Source organism: Phaethon aethereus (assembly GCF_964289735.1).
Source record: "Phaethon aethereus genome assembly, chromosome: 18".
Taxonomy (NCBI): Eukaryota; Metazoa; Chordata; class Aves; order Phaethontiformes; family Phaethontidae; genus Phaethon; species Phaethon aethereus.
The window spans coordinates 1,821,020-1,836,855 of NC_138594.1; the positions used below are offsets into that span (position 1 = coordinate 1,821,020).

General features: G+C 46.8%; 1 protein-coding gene across 1 annotated transcript in view; it reads left to right on the forward strand.

Annotated features, from left to right (window-relative positions):
- DNAH9 (dynein axonemal heavy chain 9) overlaps positions 1–15,836 on the forward strand; it is a gene marked incomplete at both ends in the record, with an annotated part of 208,231 nt that overhangs the window by 66,988 nt on the left and 125,407 nt on the right. The window contains 3 exons of the mRNA XM_082008261.1: positions 820–1,059; positions 12,428–12,589; positions 13,399–13,595. Coding sequence (XP_081864387.1) covers positions 820–1,059; positions 12,428–12,589; positions 13,399–13,595 — 599 coding nt within the window. The remainder of the gene's footprint in view (positions 1–819; positions 1,060–12,427; positions 12,590–13,398; positions 13,596–15,836) is intronic.

The following is a 15,836-nucleotide window of genomic DNA, read 5'->3' on the forward strand; positions in this document are numbered from 1 at the left end:
CCGAGGGGGACAACCGGCAGCCAGAGGGACAGTACCTTTCCCAGCTGCGTGGCAGATGTTTGCCATGCTGTAGGCTTGAGCTTGGCGTGTGAGCAGTAGTGGACAAATCCCCTGAGGAGTGGGTGCCCATGCACGAGCAGCTGTAACTCTGTGGGGTGGCTGCCGCAGGGACACATCCTGCCCATAGTGCTGCAGGCAAGGACCTGCCGGCTGTTGGGGAGCCTGGAGAGCAGAGAGCAAAATTCGTTCCCTTATGGAGAAACCTCATCACCAGAGTCCACCCAGGCCCTGGCTCCTCTTTAGCAAGCTGCAGTGTTAAAATGAAGCGTCCTATGGCTGTATATGGGCATCTCCTCTGCCTTTGCAACTTCCATATCAATAAAGGGTTCTTCTGGGAGATGGCACCTTCCAGGGACTGTTTCTAACAGAGACAGAGACTGGGCTTCATCAGAGGTCAGTGGGACCTTCAGATCTCTTCAGCTCTTCAATGGACTGAACTTCCAACATAGCAGTTTTGAACTGCAGTTGAAAACCCCTTGTTTAGTGAGCAGAATGGTGCCACTTGCTAAGTACCCTCTGCTGGGAAATTGGAAAAGGGAAATAGCCTCGTTTAGGTGGACTGCAAGTCATAGGATCATAGAGCATCCCAGTCTGGAAGGGACCTCGGAAGTTCAACTGACCCAGCCCTTCATGGGAAAGGGAGCCTAGATGAGATGATGTAGCACTGGGTCCAATCTCATCAAGTCCCCAAGGGCATTTTGCTTGAGAGGTGGTTGCCCATCTCTCTGACCTTTCTATGTCTTCCTTTCTCTTCCTCAGCGTCACTTCTGCGTCTTCGCGCTCTCCATCCCTGGTCAGGATGCCTTGTCCAGGATCTACAGCACTATTTTAATGCAGCACCTGACGAGTGGGAATTTCTCACCGGCTGTACAAAAATCAGCTCAACAGCTGATTGGCCTTGCCCTGGGACTGCATCAGAAAGTAGCCACTGCTTTTCTGCCAACAGCTGTCAAGTTCCACTACGTTTTCAACCTGAGAGACTTCTCCAATATCTTCCAAGTAAGTGCAGTGCCTGTCCTGTGGCACTGGGAGCTTGTCCCGACACCATGGGAGGCTGTGGACCTGCGTTCCTCTGGCCCAGCTAGCCTTGGTGAGCAAAACGCAGCCTTCCACCTAGGAATGACACAGCATGTGTGTTCCCTGAGTGAAGGGGTGACCTTGGGCCATTCCCTAATTCCTGTTTGGTTTTGGATGAGTTCCAAAGCCTTCACCCATGACTTTAAGGAACATCAGTAAGAAGCTTATTTACTTTCCAGCCTCCTGTGGTCAATGGGGAGGCACGAATAGTTCCAGAAGGATGTGCAGGTTTTGGGTAGGTTGAAATGCCCTCTGGCTGTAAAAGGGAGCAACTGAAGGGAGCTTTTGGCTCCTGACTTCAGCACTTAGTTAAGTGACTGTTGGCGAGTGTGAAGGAGCTGAGCTTGTCATTGAGAGCCACAGTTCCACATGTGTAAATGTGGGGATTAATGGCACTGCTCCACCACACTGAAGCAGCTGGTGGATACTTAGTGGGCTACTGGCCCTGAAGGTAGGAGACCAGTAACTAGTTCAACTGTGTAGAGCCAGTACAGCTTGTTGACCTATACTGCTGTGTCCTCTTGGATTCGTGATGGTCAGGTACTAAGCATGTGCATGAAAGGATGGCATTTAAAGAGTTGATAAATAAATCAAAACCAGCTTTGACTTAATTGCTGAAACTGAATTACCACCGGAGCCAGTTCTGTACCAAGGGGAAGTTGCTCAGTTTTAGAAATGTTTTCTTCCAACAGTGGAGACACTTTTTTCTTTTTTTCCCCAGAAATCTTGTGGTTTGAAGCAGTAGGTATCACTGCTCAAAGAGCCTTTCAGAGTTTAAGGCTGATTAATAAAGTTTCAGAACATTTTTAGCAGCCAAATCAAGAAGTTTGAAACACCATAACCTGTTGTAAAACCCCAGTTTGTAATTTGTTGCCGTCCTTATTAATGTCTGTTTTATAAAGTAGGTACCTGCCAAGTGCTGGGTCCTGCACTTGGGTCACAACAGCCCCATGCAATGCTACAGGTTTGGGGAGGAGTGGCTGGAGAGCAGCCCGGCGGAAAGGGACCTGGGAGTGCTGGTTGACAGCCGGCTGAACATGAGCCGGCAGTGTGCCCAGGTGGCCAAGGCGGCCAACAGCGTCCTGGCCTGTCTCAGCTATAGTGTGGCCAGCAGGAGCAGGGCAGGGATTGTGCCCCTGTACTCGGCACTGGTGAGGCCGCACCTCGAATCCTGTGTTCAATGTTGGGCCCCTCACTACCAGAAGGACATTGAGGTGCTGGAGCGTGTCCAGAGAAGGGCAACGAAGCTGGTGAGGGGTCTGGAGCACAAGTCTGATGAGGAGAGGCTGAGGGAACTGAGGTTGTTCAGTCTGGAGAAGAGGAGGCTGAGAGGAGACCTTATAGCTTTCTATAACTAACTAAAAGGAGGTTGTAGGGTGTTGGTCTCTTCTGCCAAGTAACTAGTGATAGGACAAGAGGTAATGGCCTCAAGTTGCGCCAGGGGAGCTTTAGACTAGATATTAGGAAAAATGTCTTTACTGAGAGAGTGGTCAAACATTGGAACAGGCTGCCCAGGGAGGTGGTGGAGTCACCATCACTGGAGATGTTCAAAAAAACGTGTAGATGTGGCACTTGGGGACATGGTTTAGTTGTCAGGGTGGTGTTGGGTTGATGGTTGGACTTGGTGTTCTTAAAGGTCTTTTCCAACCTTAATGATTCTGTGATTCCATACTGAAAGTTCAGTGCCTCGTGGTCTGGTCCATCACACAAGAGTTGAAGTAATGACAGGCAATGCGAAATCCAAGAACAGGACCTTGGAAAAGTTAATATCTCCTTTGTGTCAAGAAGGAATCAGACTTGTCCCTTGTGCTCAGCTAAACATCAGCGGCCTTTGACTTTAGACGTGGGTCATGTTAAAACCTGGCTTCTAGTTAATCCGTGTTTTGAAAGGCAGAGAGAGAGAAAAGAAGCATTTCAATGGGAAGCTTTCATTTTAACTGTAGTCTGCTTGAAAGATGGAAAGGTTGTGGGATATTAGAAAATATCCTGCCAGATCTAGATGCTGGGCCAGAGGGTAGAAACAGTGACAGGAGCTCAGATGGCTTTTCATTTATCACATGGCTGCAAGAGTGGGAGAATCTGTCTCCTGGGTCTCATAATGTTTATTTAAATTGTGGTTCAATTTTACTTTAAATCCTTCCTTACCTTTTGCTATTCATTCGTGATTACTTCTTTACTTCAAATATTCTTGGGTCTTTGAAATCTTCTGATTTCCTCTTTAGCTCTGTTGGAACACATTTTTTTCCCTGAAACTGAGTGTGAAAGAAGCTCTGGACTCTGGGAATGCTTTTCCATGTGTTGCATTCATTACATCTTCATAAATTCATAATTTAGTTCAAGCTCTCTTGTCCAACCACCTGCTCAAGCAGTGCCAAATTCAAAGTTAGGTCAGGCTGATCAGAAAAGTTTCAAATGTTTCCAAGGCTGGAGCTCCCATAGCCTCCCTGGCCCTTGTTGCACTGCTAAATCCACTCTATGGTGAAGTTTATATGGTTTTATTTCAATAGGAATTTTCCTTGCTGCAATTTGTGTTTCTTGCCTCTTGTCCTTTTGCTATGCACCTCCAAGAAAAATTTGGCTCAGCCTCCTCTATAACTCTCCATTAGGTAGTTGTAGACAGCAGTAAGATTTCCCTTCACCTTTTCCCCAGGCTGAACAAGCCCATTTCTCTCAGTGTTTCTTTGCATGTCCTGTGGTCCACCGTTTTATGATCTTGGTGGCCTCCATGGAGCTTGCTCCAGTACATCAGTGTCTTTCTTGTACTTAGGGACCCAAAAGTGGATTAAACCTTACACAGCTTTTCTCCAGCCTGTCAAGGTCCCTCTGTTTGGTGTAATAACCTCTCTGCTTGGTCAGTGTCATCTGCAGACCTGCTGAGAGTGCACGGTCGGGTCATGGAGGAAAACTTTAAACAGTATTGCCCTGGTACCAGTCCCTGAGGAACATTGCTTGTAGTTGGTCTCCAGTTAGACCTTTAATCCTGGTGGTCAAGCCAGTTCTCCACCCACTTTGCCGTCTACCCATCTGGTCCATGACCCTTGATGTGATGCTATCTGGAAAAAAAAAAAGAATAGAAAAAAGGAAAAAAAAAAGAAAGGTAGAACACCCTCCCCCCGCCCCAAATCAGGGCAATCTGAGTTCCCTTAGGCTGTGGGAAGACGGAGAATCGGTTGCAAGGCTTGTAGGTCGGTGCATGGCACCTTTTCCAAATTCCTTTTAATCCCAGACAAACAATAAAACACCGAGTGTGTAATAACTGTGTATATAAAAGGTATTTGAGCATTGCTTTTTGACCAGCTATTCTATAATTATATAAGCAGCCAATGGTAACTGTTAGAGGCGCAAACCTTATACAAATTGCAGCTGTGGAGGAGCCAACCCCAGACTTGTTGCCACTGTGCTGTGATACTGCTGGCTCTGCACAGGTCATTAACAACGGCCCCATTTGCAATCGGTCCAGTGGCTCTGTCATTATCATACTACATAGAGATATTAATACTGTACCTAAACATTTAAGTAGGGCCTTACAAACCCAGCTTGACTCCCTTTGTCAAAACTGCCTGACAGCTCTTATGACAAGGAGTCCTGTGCTAATTGCCTCATTACAAAACACTCCAAGAACCTGTATCTTAATGGCTGCAGCTAATGAAGAATGAATGAGTTTGGACCTGGTATGCATGTGAATGTTTGGTGTGAGGGTTCCACTGAAGGTGACTCCAGGAGGTATTCACTCCAAACGATGGCAAAATGCCGCAGAGATTTGTCTAGACAACAAATAAAGGTATTGGTGAAACCAAAGGGAAAAAGAGCAACCTATACTCCTAGGGGTAGAAGGCTTGACAGGCAGCAGTGGGTTGACTTTGTCAAGCACTGTTCATGTTTGTCCTGAGTAATTGGAATGATCATCTCTGGGGATCTGAGCATCTTCAGTGGGATTCCTTTTTGCCTGGCTAGTCATGTCCTCTCCCTCAGCAGAGAAAAATGGGCATTTCTGTGTGTAGTTCAAGTTCAGTTCATCCTCCTGGAAACACAGAGAAGAGCTCAGAGGAACCGTGTTTCTGAAGCACCTGAGGTGCTTTCACTGGAGGTGAAATGAGTGAAATAGGTGACTGTCCTGTATCAATGTCAGACATTGATACTTTGCAGGTCTAAGGTGGGATTAGGCTTCAGTTTAAGATGCTCAGATTTGGGGGTGTGAGGATATCTGGGTTCATCCAAGGCTGGGGAGGCCAGAAGTCTGTCCAGCTCCCCCTGCCAGGGACACAGCTGTGGATTCACTCTGTTGTCCAAGCTTCGGTATCTAGTGCTTTTTGAAACATGTCAGGACATCCCACCTGGGCTCCAGCAGCTGTACAAGGACACAGGTGTTTTCCTCTGTTGTATCTGCCTGCCCCATGCATGTGTCTTGTCTGAACTGCTTGAGCTGTGTCGCTTTCGAGGCTCCCTTGGCTCTAGAGTAGGTGTCCCATGAGACGAACCATCTAGTTGTGTTGACTTGGGAAGGTCGTGGGAAATTCTGTGTATTCCTACATTTAACAATGATTTTATCTCACTTGATTTTTGTCTCTGGGCTTCACCTTCAGCAGGACAACACTAAATGTCTCAGCATTGTACTCAGTGGTGCCACGGCTTCTCTGGCATCAGCTGGCCAAAGGTCACCGGGTGAAACTTTGGTTCAGGCCTCATGTAGAAATAAGCCAGTGTGGCACCAGGGTAATATATGTATGCTCACTGTGGGGGGGCTGGCTCCCCAAAGGGGAATGAAGGGGAGAAGGAATCCAGCACCAGGCATGGTTTCTCTGATGAACACAGAAACACATTCAGGTCACTACTGACCTGGAAACCCACTAGGGTCTGGACTGAAGGATGCTTCTTCCTGATTTTGAAAAAGAATTACAAGGAACCTCAAAAGTTGTGATCATCATCATCCCCTGGTCTCATGGGCTGGTTTTGAGTGGTTATGGAAAGCTCAGCAAGTACCATAAAACCTATCTGTAATAAACCAGCTTAAATTTGCTGTCATATCTTGCCAGAAACGTTCAGGCTGAGGAGAGGCTGGAAAACACAGTCCAGGATGATGGGCGAGAAGAAGCCGGAGCAGGATTAGGCAAGATCTGCAGGAATGGCAGCCTTGGTCACTGTCCTTGAACTGCGTCACTTAGTGTTACTAAAGTTACTGTCGCAGGGTCAAGGTCACCCTTCAGTCCTTTATAATCTGATGAGCCTTTGGGCTCATCAGAAGGTATTACCTATCACTTTCCCTCTGTAGCAGGTCCTGTCTGTGGTTGAAGTCAGACACTACTTTGCCTTGCGTTATCTATAGTACCTTTTCTTGCCTTTGGGTCCCACCATGCACTGCAGAGTTAAATTGATTGGTACACTCCAGGCAATTTACCCTTGATTAAAGAAGACAGTTATCTGCAGTGACAGAATTGTGGATTATGCTTTTTAAAAATATATTCCTTGCTGGCTCATACCAGAGAAAGCCCTGTTGCTGTTTGTCTTTCAATCTGAAAGGGTTACCATGGTATTATGCTCTAACTTACATCTGTCATCTCTGTAAAATAATAATAATAGACTCAGCAGGGTTGTATTTTGCTTTTTATTCCCATTTCTAACAAGATTTTCAAGCAGCATGTCACATTAAGATCTGTGGCAGTTGAGGAGGAATGGCCTCTCTTCCTGACGGAAGATGATAGCAGTGGCTCTGGTGCACCTCGCTCCAGCTGAGCTTTGCCTCCATGAAGACTTTAGCAGCTCGCAGACTTCACGCTCCTTTGCATGGGGATGGATTTTCATATTTACCCATGATTGAATTTGCTAAAGAGCCCGGCAAACTTCAGGCTTGCAAACACTGAAATGCACTTTGTGTGTTGCCTGCTGCTGTGTGGCTGGAGAGGGGGAACAGCAGCACCTTCATTTTGTTCCTTGGTCTAGTGGAGTTGTTTGGCATGACTTAGCCATGGGCTTGGTTGGGATTTGCTTACCTGAATCAGTCCAGTTTCAGAGCTTCCCCCTCCTGTCTCACAGACATTTCTCTTCCTAACAGAGTGCCAGACACCAGCATCGGGTTATGGGCAGCTCCATCACAGCAGTACGTGGTGCAAATGGGGTGGCTGGAGCCCCTTGTCAATCCTCCTTGGAGAGCATATTTTAAAATTCATACAACACCTTTAAATAGGACTCTGGTTTCAAGGCCCTCATGCTATTGATAGTAATGATAGAATAATAGAATCATAGAACAGTTTGGACTGGAAGGGATCGTTAGAGATCACCTAGGCCAACCCCTCTGTGATAAGTAGGGACATCTTCAACTAGTGCAGGTTGCTGAGAGCCCCGTCCAACCTGACCTGGGATGTTTCCAGGGATGGGGCATCGACCACCTCTCTGGGCAGCCTGGGACAGGGTTTCACCACTCTCACTTTGTGAAAAATTTCTTCCTTAGATCTAGTCTAAATCTGCCCTCTTTTAGTTTAAAACCATCACCCCTTGTGCTGTCGCTACAGGCCCTGGTAAAATGTCTGTCCCCATCTTTCTTATCAGCCCCTCTCAGCCCTGGCAGCTGCAGGAAGGTCTCCCCGGAGCCTTCTCTGCTCCAGGCTGAGCCCCCCAGCTCTCCCAGCCTGTCCTCCCAGCAGAGCTATTCCAGCCCTCGGAGCATTGCTGGGGCCTCCTCTGGCCCCGCTCCAGCAGGTCCATGTCTCTCCTGTGCTGAGGGCTCCAGAGCTGGACGCAGCACTGCAGGGGGGTCTCCCCAGAGGGGGGCAGAGGGGCAGAATCCCCTCCCTCGCCCTGCTGGGCACGCTGCTTTGGGCAGCTCAGGACACGGTTGGCCTTTTGGTGTGCGAACACACATTGCTGTCTCATGTCCAGCTTTTCATTTACCAGTACCCCCAAGTCCTTCTCCATGGGGCTGCTCTCCATCCCTTCATCCCCCAGCCTGTGCTGATACCGGGGATTGCCCCGACCCAGGGGCAGGACCCTGCACTTGGCCTTGTTGAACCTCATAAGGTTCACACGGGCCCATTCCTCGAGCTTGTGCAGGTCCCTCTAGATGGCATCCTGTCCCTCAGGCGTGTCAGCCCCATCACTCAGCTTGGTGTCATCTGGGAACTTGCTGCAGGTGTCTATCCCACTGTCTATGTCATTGATGAAAATACTAAAGAGTACTGGTCCCAACACAGACCCTTGAGGGACAAGGCTTGGCACCGATCTCCATCTGGACACTGAGCTGTTGACCACCACCCTTTGGATGTGACCATCCAACCAATTACTCGTCCACCCAGCAGTCCACCCACCAAATCCATCTCTCTCCAATTTAGAGAGAAGGATGTTGTGGGGGACAGTGTCAAAGGCCTTACATCCAGATAGATGACATCAGTAGCTCTTCCCTTGTCCACTGATGTGGTCACTCCACAGAAGGCCACTCGGTTGGTCAGGCAGGACTTGCCCTTGGTGAAGCCATGCTGGCTGTCTCCAATCACCTCCTTGTCCTCCATATGCCTTAGCACAGCTCCTAGGAGGTTCTGTTCCATGATCTTCCCAGGCACAGAGGTGAGGCTGATGGGTCGGTAGTTCACATGTAGTTCACTACACCCATCTTGAAAAAGTTCTTCCCTTTTTCAAGATGGGTGTAGTGTTTCCCTTTTTCCAGTCTCCAGGGACTTCACCTGACTGCCAGGACTTTTCAGGTATGATGGAGAGTGGCTTGGCAACTATATCAGCCAGTTCCCTCAGGACTCTGCGATGCGTCTCATCAGGTCCCATAGACTTGTGCATGTTCAGGTTCCTCAGGTGGTCACGAACCTGATCTTCTCTTACAGTGGGAGAAACTTTGCTCCTCTAGTCCCTGTCTTGCAGGCATCAAGGGCGGGGGGTTGCTTTCTTTGACTTTCCTTTTCTGGCTGACACACCCGTAGAATCCCTGCTTATTATTATTTGCATCCCTTGCCAAGTTCATCTCCATCTGTGCCTTGGCTCTCCTGATGCCATCCCTACACAACTGGGCAGTGTTCCTGTACTCATCCCAGGATCCCTGTCCCTGCTTCCCCTGCCTGTGCATTCCCTTCTTGCCCTTTAGTTTGCCCAGTCCCCGTCTTGCAGGCCATCCACTCGAGAGGTGTGGGAAGAGAGACTGCCAGTGAGGACTGAGGCAAAGAAGTTGCTCAGTACCTCAGCCTTCTCATCCGTTGTTGACAGTGTCTGTCACTGTTTTCATGGTACCACTGTCCTCAAAGTGCTGAGGCTGCCCCAGGAGCCCCAAGAATAACATCAGGAAGGAGGAGAGCCGGGTGCTTTGTCCAACAGTGCAGGATAGCTAGAAGGGGGTCAATATGCTGCACAAGTTATTATTTTTTAAAATGTTACTTAGAATGTAAAGAAAGAGAAAAAGTAATACATTTTTCTTACTTTTTTGTGCCTGGGAGACTTTGTATTCTGTCATCTTCTGATCGCCCTGTCCATGGGAGCATGTTAGCTCTCTCTTCACATTCACCCATGTGCTTTCCCTCCAGCCCGGCGGGCAGGGAAAGCTGTGCTGCACGTCCTGGTGCTTCTCCCTGCTCGCTGGGCTGCGGGTAGCAGCGCTAGGAGGGAGCCAGCCTGCTGGCAGGGAGCCGTGCAGGTTGCAGAGCTTGAGTGGAAATAATTATCAGCTTAGCAAGCCTGGTGAGCAGAATTCACATTACGTTGCTTCGGACCTTGATTACCGGACACGTGTTACAGTTTTGCAGGTTTTGCCAGAATGGCTTGAATATCTCTGGTGCTTTTTTTTTAATATCCTAAACATTCAGCTTCCCAAAAATACGGGTTTTATTATGCTCTAGATAGCAGTATGCAAAGTCTTTGACTGTCTTGTAAGTGCAGAGGTCTCTTTTCTTTCTATTTTGGCTATCTATGTGCAATATATTTCCATGTAAAGTTGATGCATACATCTCCTCCACGCATATCCCTGAAAGCATGTTAAGGTGCAAAGAGAAAGAAAAAAATTAAATGGCTTTCTCCACTGGACCATCTGATAATTTGATTTTGAATACCTTCTCTGAAGAGCTGCTCTATTACCAAAAATCGTTTAGCTGTGTGATGTAGGACTTTTTGATACTGTGGGCAGTACCAGGGCTGGAAGCTGGTCTTTTGGCAGAGACTTCTGAGGTTTTGTGGGGAATCAATGGTAGTGGTGGGCAATACAACTCAAGAGAGCTGTCTGGGGTGTGTGGCTGTTTTTGGAGACCGCTCCCAGTCAGAGGATGGTGATAACACAACGTCTGAGGTAGTGCTGTAGGCTGGGACTCATTAACGGAGCCGCGGTGGGAACCCTCCTGCCGCTGGCGTGCTGATCTTGTGAAGTGTGAGCTGGCTGATACTTGTCACCGTTTGCAGAGCCCTGGTAGGCAGCAGAAATATCTCCTGGGCTTCCCTCAGCGCAGCCGTGGTAGGTGCAGAGCACACGGGGCCCTGCGGGGAGGGGACACATGCCCTGGCAGGCTGATGGGGTCACGGGTGCCCTTCACTCTTCTCCTTTTCATGGAGATCATGGAAGAAAGCGAGCAACTGGCTGAGGTCAGGTCCTGCCTTGTCAGAGCTGCGACAGCCCGTCTCCGCCGGCATGTCGATGCATGACGAAAACACAGCAGACAAGTCTTGCCGGGATGGTTAGCGTCTTCCCCGTTTCCGTGCCAAATACGCATCCTCTCCTCGGGCAATTATTAATCTGCTGAGGAGCCTGTCACTCAGAGTTACCCGATAATAAACCCTGATCTGGTGGGTCTCGGCTGGAGGGTGGCAGTTCCCCCGCAGCCTGGCCCCACGCTCCTCGGTGGGGTGGCAGCAATCACCTCACAGCCCGACGCGCACAGCCGTTCGCTCAGCGAAAGCCTTTTCTGGCATTTTGCTATTTATCGACAACAACATGATATTTGATATTGTTGCCTAGAGAAGCCTGGGTGTGGTGGGGGGGGCTTCCTGGCCTTTCTGCTGAGGAGGAGAAGCTAAAAGATTTGGCTGAAATACAGCCTGAGGACTCAACAGCCAGTTGGATAACACTTGCATTGACATGGCAAAGGGCAAGGGATTATCCATTTTTTGGAGCTTTTTTTTGCATGCTGGCACCACATCCATCACAGATGTGGTGACCCACGATCATGCATCTTTCATGTGTCCCAGCCATAGACACTGTGGCATCTCCTGGAAGCTCAACCTCACAAACAGAGCGTCCCCATCGCTCTTTGGGGATGCAGCCGGTTGCATTCATGGAAAAGCCTGGTAGCTCCGCTGGGAGGAGCAAGGAGAGTCAGATCTGCAAAGTGAAAAAGGAGATAGTCAGATGTTAAGTTAATAAACTGATAAAGATTTATCAAGTGTAGATTTTTTTCCCTCTAAGGTAGCCTTACATGTCTTTGCATCAAGAATACAACAACTTTAGTGGCTTGGGGTGCCTTTAGAGCGACTGAGTGAATTTTTTTTTTTTTTCCCCAAATCAGTTTAGGACCTGATGGATTTTGCCTTTCCCTCTTCAAATTGTCCGCTCTTCTCACTAAGTTTTTTTTTGAAATAAATAAAATAACAATTTGGCAGCTATAATGACAGCTGTGAAACCCAAATGATTTGAGCCATGGGCCAGTGAGCTGAGAGGGACTGCTTTATGTTGCATTTAATACATTTTATATTTTATGTATAAATAATTAGATGTTAGCAATAAAAGCTGTCTATTTAATTCATGCCATTGAAAACCCTATGTGCTGTTAATAGGCTTAGTTATAGGCAACACCTCTTGGAAATATAATTCTTTTATGCATTTTAATAGAGTTCATGTTAAACATACTGTGATAAGCAGACAGCAACTAATATTTCCTGCAGGCAGAATGCACCTAATTAAAATTAATTGATTTAAAAAAAAAATCACCATTAAAATTTCCAAACTATTTTTTCTTCTTGAGAAAGCACCCATGGTGTGGTGTGGGGATGCAAAAAGCCACATGTCTGGGCTGGTGCCTGGCTCTGCGTGCTCTTTGCGGCTGAGATGAGGACCACCAGCCCAGCCAGGCTACATCGGGGATGCTGTTTGTGGTATCAAAATGAGTATAACAATTATAAACTGTTTTGGGAAATTTGGGTCAAAAAAGGGCACATTCTCCAAGGGCTGTTGAGTAGGGGCTTATTCAGAAATTCAATTGCGGGCTGCTATAATAACTTCATATTTAGAGTTATACAGCTCCATTTTGCATGATAGACTGGATGCTGGGGGTGAGGTTAGTCCCAGATGGGGTTTTCTGACTGTCTCTGCTCTCCACAGGGCCTTCTGTTCTCTACTCCTGAATGTCTGAAGCAACCCCAAGACCTAGTGAAGCTCTACCTGCATGAGTCAAACCGTGTGTACCGGGATAAGATGGTTGAAGAAAGGGATTATGGGACCTTTGATAAAATCCAGATGGAGATGGTGAAGAAATTCTATGACGTAAGTGTTGAGGTTCATAACTCTGATAATAATGTACATGCTCACAGGAAGAAAGTTCCTTGGGAAGCAGAGTTTGACCCAAGGTCTGCCCATCTCTCACTTGCCCGGAGGGCAATGCTCTTAATGGAAGCCCAGGAGCAAAATCTCTGACATCTGTATTCTGGGCTGCCAATGTGGCAATTTGGATAACCTATGCAGTCCATAAGGGTTCTCAGGACAGGCGATTTTGGTTCTGGGAATTAATTAAATTCCTTTATTTAAGTGCTTTAAGTCTCATGTGGCAGAAGCAGGAGAAAGGTCAGATCCCGAGTCTTGTTGGGAGCAAAGTGAAATGCAGGCACAAATCCCTGGTGCTTTCCCTCTTTCCAAAATCCCTTTCAAATGAAAGCTCTCGGCCCGCTCTCCCTCCAGCCTGGGACCATGCAGCAGCGCTGCCATACGAATCGCACAAGTATCACTGAAGGGATAAGTCGTGCGGACAGCGCGTCTTCCTCCAGGTAATCATTGTCCATGCAACAGCCTGATGCCTCAGCTGTTGCTGCGAGGCTTTTCCTGGGGCCACATTTTCTTAAGGTAATCAGTTGAGTTTCTGTGATTCGCAAAGAAGTTATAAGAGCAAAAGAAGTCAGTATTGCACCTTTTTCCTTTCTTCCCTCTTGTCCCTCTTCCCCCGTTTCCAACATGCAGGTGCAACTATATGGACCTAAAAAGGCATTTGCTGGAACACCATACTTGGAAAGATGGCATAGAGCCGCAGTTTTTTTTCCTGTACTTGTTATATGCATATTTATTTATTTATTCTTTGACAGGATATTGAAGAAACTTTAGAGCAGACCAAGCAAATGAATGTTTATTGCCATTTTGCTAAAGGCATTGGTGAACCCAGCTATAGGCCAGTTCCAACCTGGGAAGAGTTGAACCAGATCCTTGTGGAAGCCTTGGACAACTACAACGAAGTCAATGCTGCCATGAACCTGGTACTATTTGAGGATGCTATGTGCCATGTGTAAGGGGATTTTCTGGCTTTATGGTCTCATCATAGCATTTATCCATTCAGACTGCTTCCATGGAGTTTCCTGGAGGATGTAGGTATCTTTAATTATAGTTGATGGAACTAGAGGTGTGCAGAAGCTTCACCTGCCTGTGTGGCATGTCCAGCACAACTACTGCACTGCTTCTTTAGCCGGTGTTTGGAGGGCGCTTTTGAAACCATGAGAATGGCTGGGGCTGTCAGATGGAGGGACTGCACACTGGTGGTTATTTTGAAGTCTGGTTGCTGCTATGATATCCTCGGTCGTTGATGCTCTGCATACAGCACAAACATTTATTGTACGTGACAATGTTCAAGTGTTTTACTGTCTTCACTTGACAGGCAGCTACAGAACTAGTTATACTGGGATTTCCCCAAATGCTTTCACAACTGGTTTAGAGCCATGTTTACACAGGTTCTTAGTGGGATTTTTGAATGTATATAAAGCAAGATTATGTACATTCAGGTTAGTAGTTTAAATGGATTGAGGCATTTAAATTGCTCTGATCCTTTGAAAATCCTGCTTGCATTTAAATGCCTGGAGGTCCAGATGGATTTCCTTTGGAAATTGGACATCTGGGACTATATGAAAATAGCAAGCCTCCAGTTCATAGTTATGAAGCTATTTACATGTCTGTGGTATATATGATGAGGTGTACCTCCAGCTTTCAAATACCATTTAAAAGCTTGTTGGGAATTGCAGCGGAGACAGACTCATTTCTGGGTGCTGAAACACAGACCTGGCCTTAGATCACTTCAGAAGATGGACCTGCCCTGTAAATCATTGTTTTAACTGATTTTGTATGAAAACATTGTGTCAAGACGTGCAGATTTGTGACTTTAAGCTAGGAGGAAGCTGCTGTCCCGCTGCACACCAGTGCATGTGATTTCAGTTCTCGTTGGACCTGGCAACCTAATGCAGTCACTCTCATGCAAATTAAAAAAGAATAAAAAAAATAAAGTGTTACTCCTCTTAATGAGCTGTTTAACCATTTCTGTTCTGAGACCTCAACAACCTGTTACTTTCGCAGTGCAGTGTGCCGGCTATGCCGAGGCACGTTTTCCCTTATACTATGGGCATTGGCTCCCCTGTATTAACGAGCCATGTGCAACCTGATGTCCAGAGGCGTCTCTGCTTGCATTGCTTGCAGGAAGGTGACAGTAATGTTAATCTTGTGCTCCTTTTGCACTTTACATAAATTGGGATTTCCGACAAAACCTGGAACTATCCCTCCAGTTAATATTGAGAATAACCAGGAAAGCGAAATTTAAATATTCAGCATGATTTTCACTTGAGCTGGGTGAATTTCGTTCATTGCATTTAGAAATTGCATTTTGCTGAAATACACAGCTTATTCCATCTCAAACAGCTTATGAATGTCAGCTTGAACTTGCTGAAAATTTTAATTTGGAAAAAAAAAAAAAGGAAAAAAAGGAAAAGGTAAGAACTTAATTTATGTAAGGAAGTGGGAGATACCTGTCAGTCACCTCCTAATCCAGGGCACGTTGTGCACATTCACAAAGCACGGAGCCCTGGAGAGCTTATCAAGGGAGGAGACCACGCTGTCGTCTTCAGGGAGAGCTAGCCTCAAGAATTGAAACAAGGAACACCAAAGCTCTCTGCACAAACTGGAGTGCTTTTCTGGGTATAATGTCACAACTGGCGAGAGTCTGCACATGGATTATAAGATACTTGAGTTGTAATAAACCAATACAGTATTTCTTATAGTCTTATTTGAGAAATTAATTAGATTGGTCTAGGAAAATACTCAGTTAAGTGAGCTGAATAAAGGCAATGATGTGGAGAGGAGAATGGTGCTTGCATTTAAGAGACAGGACAGTGAGGTTTTCACAGGTAGGAACCTCTGAACCGCCCTCACTCAGGGTTTTTTAACACATGGGGATGTCAGCAATTGCTTAAAGATAACAAATTGGAGGCAGGCAGAGTTCACCATGTGACTCTCAGACAGGACAAGTGAACAGACCTGGGAAATAGTAGCAAGTTCAGTTTCAGAGAAAATCTCACTCTTAGGTAGTAGTGGTCTGGGTAAATAAGAAGCATGGATTGTGTTTTCCAGACATGTTTCTATGCTGTTCTAGACATATATGAATATGCTTTAATGCGGAGCAGAACTCTCCACCTGAACATGAACCCAAATGCTTGTGATACTGGGGAGGTGTATCAGAGCCTTGAATTTTATTCTCGGTTTTCGCATG